The sequence below is a fragment of the Carlito syrichta genome, unplaced genomic scaffold (assembly GCF_000164805.1).
Source record: "Carlito syrichta isolate Samal-C Ts95f unplaced genomic scaffold, Tarsius_syrichta-2.0.1 Scaffold306593, whole genome shotgun sequence".
NCBI lineage: Eukaryota > Metazoa > Chordata > Mammalia > Primates > Tarsiidae > Carlito > Carlito syrichta.
This window is the reverse complement of record NW_007250689.1, coordinates 384,873-395,396: the sequence shown is the minus strand read 5'-3', so window position 1 is coordinate 395,396 and position 10,524 is coordinate 384,873. Positions and strand designations below refer to the sequence as shown.

The 10,524-nt window shown below is 50.9% G+C and overlaps 1 protein-coding gene across 1 annotated transcript in view; it reads left to right on the top strand.

The window, feature by feature from the left end:
• Nucleotides 1-7,083: 7,083 nt before the first annotated feature.
• Nucleotides 7,084-10,524, top strand: part of CA9 (carbonic anhydrase 9) — a 7,714-nt gene continuing 4,273 nt past the window's right edge. The window contains exons 1-5 of the mRNA XM_008063135.2: nt 7,084-7,670; nt 8,506-8,535; nt 8,784-8,954; nt 9,122-9,264; nt 9,355-9,447. Of these exons, the coding sequence (XP_008061326.1) occupies nt 7,289-7,670; nt 8,506-8,535; nt 8,784-8,954; nt 9,122-9,264; nt 9,355-9,447 (819 nt within the window). The 5' untranslated portion in view covers nt 7,084-7,288. The remainder of the gene's footprint in view (nt 7,671-8,505; nt 8,536-8,783; nt 8,955-9,121; nt 9,265-9,354; nt 9,448-10,524) is intronic.

The window sequence follows — 10,524 nt, the reverse complement described above, 5'->3', positions numbered from 1 at the left end:
CTGGAGCCCAGCAGGTCAAGGCTGCGGTGGCCGGGAGTGGCCACTGAACTCCAGTCCGGTAGACAGAGTGAGACTCCAACACAAAAAAAAAAAAAAAAGAATCTTGGCCTGAAACCAAGAGCCAGGGGATTATCAGGATTCTGAGGTCCCATCCAGCTCTGACATTCTAAGAATTCTGAGAAGGAAAAATGCTGGACTTAGGCCGAGAGGAGTAGCTTGAAGGGCTTTGATGGCGAAAAGGGAGAGTTTGTATCAGCCAGTACCTTAAGCTCAGGTCCCCAGGAAACTGGTGATACAGACAGGGGGAGGACTGGTTACTATCTCTAGTAAATGTGGGACAGTCCACACTAGACCTCAAGCATGGAAGAGGACAGATAATCCCATAGTCATCAGTATCACTGTGAGCCCAGGTGATGAGAATCGAGCCCAGCACCTGGGGTTCAGTTGGTGCTGGGTATGCTTGGGTATACTGCCAGTTTGTGAGTGAGCTTTGGGTGGGCGGAAGAGGGGTGAGGATAGAGTCTACTGTGAACTCAGGTGGATGAAGAAGAAAGCATAACTGAGAAGACAAAGACACATGGAAAACACTTGGAGACAATTGATTCTCTGGGGACCAAGTCTCACACAGAGCAAGTGAGGTGCACCACACTCCTCCTGGAATAGACACTAAACTCTGCTTCCATAGTCAAAGAAGGGAGGGGCTGAGGGGACGAGTTCTAAGGGCAGCCAACAACCTCATTATCCTTTAATTCACCTTTAATTAACTAATGCTTTTAACTCAATGGATGCTGGAGAAGCTCCATGGATGCTTGATCAACAATCACCAGTCATTCAACAAAAATTAAATGCCAACCGTGTGCCAGGCCCTGTGTTAAAAATAGAGATGAGCCAGACTCCGTGCCTCAGCCTGTAATCCCAGCACTTTGAGAGGCCGAGGTGAGTTGATTGCCTGAGCCCGTGGGTTCGAGACCCGCCTGGGCAACTTGTTGAGACCTCATCTCTACAATAAATCAAAAATTAGTCAGGCGTACTAGCGCGCACCTGTAGTTCCAAGCTACTTGGAAGGCTGAGGCGGAAGCATCGCCAGAGCCCAGCAGGTCGAGGCTGAGGTGGCCGGGAGCGGCCACCGCACTCCAGTCTGGGTGACTGAGTGAGACTCCAACTCAAAAAAAAAAAAATGGAGATGAAATAGTAGAGAAACATGATCCCTACCTTTAGGGAGTTTACACTGCAGATTCAGTAAGAAGTTATCATAAAGAGAAAATGTGACAAAGAACATATAGGCTTCTACGTAAGCATGCAGTGAAGGCATTGACCCTAGTATAGGAGTCAGGGGGGAAGGTGATATGTGAACTGATAACCTGAAGGATGAGCAAAACTTGGCAAAACAGAGCCAGCAGCAGGTGCAGAGGCGAGAAAAATAGACAGTCAGCATGGACAAAGGACACACACATGCATGCAGTGAATTCAAGGAACTTCTGGAAGTTCTGTAAGACTACAGCATAGTTTGTAAGGGAGAGAGTGATGGCAAGGTAGACTGGAGAGGTAGACAGAGACCAAATCATGGAGGGAATTTATATCAGTAAGAATGTGTCACAAGTAATAGTAAATTCAAAGTGACTAAACAATAAAATAAGTTATTGACTCATGCAATTGAAAAATCCAGAAGCAGGTGGGTTGCCTAGGGGTGGCTTAATTCAGCAGCTCAATCGTGTCACCAAAGACCTCTTTCCACCATTCCACTCTGTCTTCCATGGTTTTACCTTCATCCTAAGTCTGACTTCCATTGTGGTTACAAGATGGCTGCCCACAGTTACAGTGGCTGTGTGCTTCAGAGAGTAGATTCCCTCAGTCATCAACTACTTCAGATGCAGAGCTTTACTGATGGGATCCCCTAGGTCGTAAACCCACCATGAAGACCAGGGCAATGGCAGCCCTCTGAAGGCCATGTGAAATACTATGGATTTTATCCTACAGGCAATGGGAAAGCATTGAAGGGCTTTAAACAGAGAGTGAGATGATAAGATGAGCATTTTAGAAAGATCTCTCTGGGCCAGGTGAGGTGGTTCACAACTATAATCCCAGCACTTTGGGAGGCCAAGGTGAGAGGATTGCCTGAGCCCATGGGTTCGAGACCAGCAACTTGGCGATACCTCATCTCTGCAATAAATCAAAAAATTAGCCAGGCGTGGTGGTGCATGCCTGGAGTTCCAGCTACTTGGAAGGCTGAGGCAGAAGGATTGCCTGAGTCTAGCAGGTTGAGGCTGCGGTGACCAGGAGCATGCCACTGCCCTCCAGTCTGGGTGACAGAGTGAGATTCCAACTCAAAAAAAAAAAAAAAGAAAGATTGCTTTGGTTCACTAAACTTAGTAAGAATCATTTGGAGTTGAAGTCATCTAGGTAAGAGGCGATAGGGCCGGGCGCAGTGGCTCATGCCTGTAATCCCAGCACTTTGGGAGGTTGAAGCGAGAGGATTGCCTGAGCCCAAGGGGTTCGAGACCAGTCTGGGCAACTTGGCAAGATCTTGTCCTACAATAAATAAAAAAAATTAGCTGCGCATGGTGGCACACACCTGTAGTTTCAGCTACTTGGAAGGCTGAGGAGGAAGGATCGCCTGAGCCCAACATGTCGAGGCTGCGGTGCCAGTGCACTCCAGCACGGGTGACAAAGTAAGACTCCGACTCAAAATAAAAAATAAAAACAAAATTAAAAAGAGGCGATGGAAGTGTGGGCTAAGATGAAAATGTGGATGAAAAGTTTAGAAGCTAGAATCCATAGGGCATGATGACTGACTGTCAGGGCTGAAGGAAGAGTGAAAGCAAAGATGGTTTTTTACTTAGGCTGCTGGGTGAGTGGGGTGTCCTATTCACTGAAGAAAGAGGAAGAGGAGGATTGTGGGGAAGATTAATTCTTCATGGAGCCTGTCAAACTTGAGATACTTGTGGGACATCCAAGTGGGGCTGTCTTGTTCATTAGGCAGATGGTTATGGGTCTGACACTGGGGAGAGTCCAGCCTGGGGATATTTGGCATTCAACAATTTATAGGAACCATGGGGACGAATGAAGCTGCCTGGAAAGAATATGGAGAGGAATAAGGGCAAAAGCCTGAGGGCCTCCAACTCATACTTATCCCTCCTTACCTGTTATACCCACTTTAGTTCCACTCTCTGATGGTAAACTAAATGGTAACCTTCGTAAAGACACGCCCTTGTCTGTATCCTAACCCCCAGGACTATAAATGGGATCTTATTTGGAAAAGGGTCTTTGTAGATAGGATCAAGTTAAGGATCTTGAGGTGAGATCATCCTGGATTATCTCAGTGGCTCCTGAATCCAATGACAAGCTTTTCTATGTGAAACACCCAGTGGAAGGCTGGGTGCAGTGACTCACACCTGTAGATCCCAGCACTTTGGGAGGCTGAGTGGGTAGATTGCTTGAGGCCAGTAGTTTGAGATCAGTCTGAGCAACAAAATGAGGCTCTATCTCTACCAAAAAAGAAAAGAAAAAAGTAGGCAAGCGTGGTGGTGTGTGTCTGTGGTCCCAGCTACTCAGGAGGCTGAGGCAGGAGAATCACTTGAGCTCAGGTGTTCGAGGCCGCAATAAGTCATTGCACTCTAGCCTGGGTGGCAGAGTAAGACCCTGACTCAAACAAAACAAAACAAAACAAAAGCCTGTCGCAGTGGCTCATATCTATAATCCCAGCACTTTGGGAGGTGGAGGCAAGAGGATTGCCTGAGCTCAAGGGTTCGAGACCAGCCTGGGCAACTTGGTGAGACCTTGTCTCTACAATCAATCAATCAATAAGCTGAGCGTGGTGGTACATGCCTGTAACTCCAGCTACTTAGAAGGCTGAGGTGGAAGAATTGCCTGAGCCCAGCAAATGAAGACTGTGGTGGCCATGAGTGTGCCACCGCACTCAAGCCTGGGTGACAGACTGAGACTCCATCTCAAAAAAAAAAAGGAGCCACCAGAAGGATTCCTCCCCAGAAACTTCAGAGAGAAGACAACCCTATTGAGACCTTGATTTCAGATTTCTGACCTCCAGAACTGTGAGAGAATAAATTTCCATTGTTTTAAGCCACCAAGTTTGTGGTAATTTGTTACAACAGCCCTAGGAAACGAATCCAGATGGTGAAGTTGGCCAGAACTACAAATCAGCCTCAAGGCCTCAAAAGGGCTTTGACCTGTCTTTGCTCCCAGTCCATGGCCGGGGAAAGGGGGAATTTTCTCCTTCTACCCCACTAGCAAACAGCTCCCTCCTCTATAGTCCTGGGATAAGCAGAGGTATGTTTTAGTAACACGGCCCCTCAGTGTTTGAAGACACAGTTCCTAAAGGTCAGAGACTTGACCTATAACAACCGCTGAGAGGTCCAGCATGAGGTGAGGGAGCCCCAGTTAGTCAGTCCTGAGTACTGTCTGTTCCAACCTGAGGAGACTCAGGAAACAAGAGCTTTGGGAGTTCACACCTGTTTGAGGGTTTGGCAGACTCCCAACTGTAAGGCATGATCCAGGGTCAAAGTCCACATTCCCCACCCAGACCAGAGACGTGGTCACAGAGAACTAAAGAGGGAAACAGAAACACAGGAAATATCATTTGGAAAATTAGTAAACTGTAACAGAGAGAGAGCTGTACCTGTAGGCAGATCTGTGCTTTGAAATACTGAGAGAAAGCCCTAGAAATGGTGAGGAGAGATCTACACAGAGACATTGGGACTTAGAGAAGGCTGCAGAGAAGATCTTGTCTGGTCTAAAAAAGAAAAAGAAAAATAGTGAAATATTCAGAACATCTGGAAAAAGGGAAAATGCACTGAAACTGAGGTTGGCGTTGGAGAAAAATGTCCAGCCACCTAGCCTTCAGACTCCAGTCAGCATGGGGCTTCTGTTGTCTCTGCTCTCATGACCTCCTTTACCTCAACTAGATTAGTTGTTACCACATTCTGTCTTGTACAGCCCCATAATTCAGATATTACCATGTGCCTCCTATGTGTCAGGGTCCAAGCAAGATGCTGATGACACAGCTGACCAAGACAATCAGCTGACCATCTGGAGTGTACCCCAGATCAGACTGCCATGGACAGCTCTCAGTTTGGTTCCAGAAATGGCAGCCTAAAATGTTAGGCTGACCACCTTCTAAGATGACTGCTTGTAGGACAGCTGTTGTTCAGCTATAAAGTATGACAGTCACTCTGACAAAATGGGTAATTTGGGGTGCCAGAAAAATGTGATGCCATGCTTCTGGAACAGTTGCAGTTCGACATGTGCAAATCATTGACAATGAGCTCCCTGAGGGCAGGGAAGACATCTCAGTCAATTTGGTATTTCTCAAGCACCTGGCAAGGTGATCTGTAGAGAGAAAATGATCAATAATGGCTGTTGAATAAAAGACTGACTCAGTCAAATACTAGACCCCGCCCTTAAAAAGCTCAAGGCTATCAGAGCAGATAAAATGTCATAAATCACCCTATTATGAGTTAGATGGTGGGCAAGGCCATTACTGAGGGCATCACAACTGTGGTGGCTCAAATGCACCATAGATCTTTTCTGGACTAGTTATGGAGGGCTCATTAAGGCGAGTTTCCTGGAGGAGGTGGCCTTTGAGCTGAGTCTTGAAGAATAGAAGGGATTTAGACAGCCTAGTAAAACCATTTAACACAGTAGTGGGCACACAAGCACTGACCTATCAGAACTGAAGCTGGCTGAGGCACTCAAGTGGGGTCCTGGGGCCCTAGCCGTGCCAGGCATTACCCCTTTCAATAAGGAATCATGATGTTTGGAGGGTCCCTAGAGAGGAACTGGGGTAGCAGAGGCACCCTGGAGATAGGGGCCATGGCTATAATGCCAACAGGATTGCAAATATTTCAGTATATGTAATATACTGAATGTGCATACTGGTGTGTGCTTACTGAATATCAATCTTAGATATGGACCTGAGATGGCTTTATTCTCTTGAAGTTTGTCAAAGTCATAGGGGCCTTACTTGAATGTGTGCCACAGAACAATAGGGCCTACAGCAGTACATGGGGGGAGAAGACAGACTGGAAGCCCCCAGCCCATTCTTGGGGTCCTTACACTCTTCTACCTTGTCTCTTTGCACTCAATCTCCTCTTGCAGCCCAAGTTCCACACTAGCCCTTGAGGTGACCTAATATGAGAATTGGATTCTGTCACTCCCCTCACATATTTCATGCTTCCCCTTTGCCTAGACTGTCATTCTCCCAGTTGTTTTTTATCAGTTGAACTGCTACTTCTTACTTCTTCTTCAAAGCCATGGCCAAATGTTGCCTACTTCTCTGTTACCTTCTGAGGTAGAATTAATCTGTCTCTCCTCAACATGACATTAGGATAGTGTTTGCTCTCACTTGTCTGTGAGCTCCTCAGAGCAGGGACTGTGTCTTATTTATTTCCAAACCTCTAGTCTATAGCTTAGTGTCTAACATATGATAGGTATTAAATAAATATTTGCTGAATGCAAGAGTGAATGGCATTCAAGGGGGCAGGAATTAGATTAACAAAGGTGATACAAGGTTTGGAGAAAAAAGTGGAGAGTTTAATTTGTCTGGAGTATGAAGGAGAGTAGTAGGATATAAGATGGAAAAGTCTCTTGGGTAAGGTTTTAAAAGGACTTGAAAGTCAGGAGGACTAGATTGGTATACTTCGGTAAGCAGTGGGGAGCCAATGAAGGTTTTTGAGCTGGGGAGTAATATGCTGAAAAATAAGTTTAGGTTAAATCCGTCCGAGTCCCTCTCACACATGTACTCTGTTTTCCACTCATCAGGTTCACATTTACCTCCCACCCACCCTTAACTCACCCTCAGGCTCCCCTAGCAGCTTGCCCTAGCTGTTTACTACTTTCTGGAAGGGCCAGGGATGTATATATACATGGGCTGTTTTCCCTCTCAACCAGAGGATGTGGGGGCTCCAGCTCCCCTGCCTTTCCCCTTCCCTGCCTGGGGCTGGGAAGCAGGCCAGGGTGAGCTGAGGCTGGCTGGCAAGCAGCCGGGTGGTGCCAGGGAGAGCCTGCACAGTGCCAGGTGGTGCCTTGGGTTCCAGGCTGAGCCTGTGGCACTGATAACCTTCTGCCCCTGCCCACACCCCCATCTAGGCTTTGGGATCGGGGAGGGGGCACAGGGCCAGGCAGACCCACGGGACTTTGGCTCCATTGCTACAAAAGGGCACTCTGTGAGTCAGCCTGCTCCCCTCCAGGCTTGCTCCTCCCCTAGAACAGCTCCTGTTTCCAATGCACGTACAGCCCGTACACACCATGTGCTGGGACACCCACAGTCAGCCACATGGCTCCCCTGTGCCCCAGTTCCTGGCTCCCTCTGCTGATCCCGGCCCGTGCTCCAGGCCTCACGGTGCAAATGCTGCTGTCGCTGCTGCTCCTGGCGCCTGGCCGTCCCCAGAGCCTGTCCCAGATGCAGGAGAATCCCCTCATGGGAGGAGGTTCATCTGGGGAAGATGACCCACTGGAAGAGGATCTGCCCAGTGAAGAGGATCCACCTGGAGAGGAGCACCCACTTGGAGAGGAGCATCTGCCTGGAGAGGAGGAGCTACCTGAAGTGAAGGCTAAATCAAGAGAAGAGGACTCCCTGAAGATAGAGGATCTGCCTACTGTTGAGGCTCCTGGAGATCCTCATGGCCCCCAGAACAATGCCCACAAGGACAAAAAAGGTAAGTGGTCATCAGCCCCCAAATCCAGACTCCAGGAGGTTCATGCCTCCCCTTCCATGCGCCACCAGGCAGCCATCACTCAGGGAAGGACGGGAACCTATACTCTGACAGTAACCCTTTCCAGGGGTTCCATACCACTAGTCACACTCTGAGCAAGAAGGGTAGGATGGGGAGAGAAAATAAAAGGGACACAGATGGAGGGAAGTGAGCTGGAAGAGCCTGGGAAGAAGTAAGGTGGGGGGCTGGAGAAGAGAAAGAGAAATGTACAAAGAGAAAAAATAGGAGGGAGAACAAGAGCCTATGAGGGGAAGAGAAGAGAAAAGATTGGGGGTGAAGAGGGCACCAGAGGACAAGCAAGAAGTGCGTGTAGAAATGGTCTCATCTTCCACCTACAAGGAGGAAGTTAAGACCTAGGAAGAAGGAAATAGCAGGTAGAGGAACCTGGCCTCTTGACTCCCAAGCCAGGAATTTCGGGAAAAGGAGTTGGAGACCCATCAGGGCAGAGGGAGGAGTGGGGAGGAGAGAGGAGTAAGGGAGCAAGGAAAGATGGTTTATTCATTTGGGCCTCGGGACGGAGGCGCTCACCCACTTTCCAGACCCTAAGACTGGCTGCAAACCGGCAGGATTGCCGTTTGATGCCCCCCCCCCCCCAGCTGTGACATTATGTTTGGTGCAGTCTATTGTGCTTTGCACCTGGCCCGCTTCAGGCGTTCTTACCTGCTATGCCCCTGTAAGGCAGCTGAGTTTGTGTCGCCTCTCGGGGAGGGTGACCCACCTCATTTGGACCCCTGGGAAGGGACTGGGCTCTAAAACCCGCCGTTTCTCATTTATGCAGGGGATGACCACAGTCACTGGCGCTATGGAGGTGAGACACGCACACCCCTTGCACACACCCAATCTGGGAAGCCAGCTCCGTCGATCTGCCCCACAACGGTGCCGGGACGCAGGTCCCGGGCGTCCCACCCACCGCCGGGGCCTGTCCCCGCCCACATCCCTGATTTCTATTTCCCGCTCCGCTACCTCCTGACTCCGCCCTCTCGCTTTTCCTACTTGGGTTCCCTACAAGTTCCAGGCCTAGTCTTCAGACTTCCTCGTCATACTCTCCCGCTCCAGGCGACCCGCCCTGGCCCCAGGTGTCCCCAGCCTGCGCGGGCCGTTTTCAGTCCCCAGTGGATATCCGCCCCAAGCTCGCCGCGTTCCGCCCGGCCCTGCAACCCCTGGAGCTCCTGGGCTTTGAGCTCCCGCGGCTCCCAGAGCTGCGCCTGCGCAACAACGGCCACACCGGTGAGGGGGTCTCCCGGCCGGGCCTCTGTGAATCCGCGGAGACCGTCGCGAGGAGGGCGAGGCCTGTCGGGGCAGGGAACGGTCGGGCAGGGCTCTGGGATTAGGCTAGCCCTGCGGGGTGGGGCAGGGCGGGCAGAACCCCAGCTCACCCGCCCCTCCCCACGCAGTGCAGCTGACTCTGCCTCCCGGGCTAGAGATGGCCCTGAGCCCCGGGAGGGAGTACCGGGCCCTGCAGCTGCATCTGCACTGGGGTGCGGCGGGTCGCCCGGGCTCGGAGCACACTGTTGACGGCCACCGTTTCCCTGCCGAGGTGAGCGCGGAGGAGTCCGCGAAGGGGCAGAGGGGAGGGGAGGGGCGGACCCGGAGATCGGGCCGACTCCTACCCGCCTGTCCTTTCCAGATCCACGTGGTTCACCTCAGCACGGCATTTGCCGAAGTTAAGGAGGCCTTGGGGCGCCCTGGAGGCTTGGCCGTGTTGTCCGCCTTTCTGCAGGTACCAGACCCTGGATGCTCCCCCACTCCCTGCTCCCCCGTGTTCCTGGGCTCACTCTGTCTTGCCCCCAGAGATGCCATGCCAGCACGCTCACCTGGGTCCCTGGCTGTCATCCTCATTAACTCATTAGTTCATTCTTTTTTTTCTTTTTGAGTCAGAGTCCCACTCTGTCGCCCAGGCTGGAGTGCAGTGGCACGCTCACAGCCACCGCAACCTGGATCTGCAGGGCTCAGGCCATCCTTCTGCCTCAGCCTTCCAAGTAGGTGGAACCACAGGCATGTACCACCACTCCTGGCTGATTTTTTGATTTATTATAGAGAGGAGGTCTCACCATGTTGCTCAGGCTGGTCTCCAACACCTGAGCTAAGGTAATCCTCTCGCCTCCACCTCCCAAAGTGCAGGGATTTATAGGCATGAGCCACCACGCCCGCCCAGTTTATTATTTCAACACCCACTGTGAACCAGGCACCGGGCCACAACAAGGATTCAGAAGCATAGGTCCTTGCCTCTAAGGAACCCACAGCCAGTGGGGGAGGCTGACGTGATAAGACATGTTAGGAAGAGCCGGCTCGGTGGCTCAGCCTGTTATCCGCGCCTTGGGAGGCTGAGGTGAGTGGATTGCCTGAGCCCGCGGGTTCGAGACCCGCCTGGGCAACTTGGTGAGACCTCATCTCTACAATAAATCAAAAATTAGCCGGGCGTGGTAGCGCGTGCCTGTAGTTCCAGCTACTTGGAAGGCTGAGGCGGAAGGATCGCCGGAGCCCAGCAGGTCGAGGCTGCGGTGGCCGGGAGCGGCCACTGCACTCCAGTCTGGGTGACAGAGTGAGACTCCAACTCAAAAAAAAAAAAAAAAAAAAAAGACATGTTAGGAAGAACACAGCGTAAAAATGGTGGTCACAGGGGAGGTGACACAAAAAGCCTTTACTAGTGGGAAAGAAAGAGAATCGTTAGAGGAACAATATATGCAAAGACTCCCTAAGAATGATAGATACAGCCGGGATCGGGGGCTCAGCCTGTAATCCCAGCGCTTTGGGAGGCTGAGGTGAGTGGATTGCCTGAGCCCGCGGGTTCGAGACC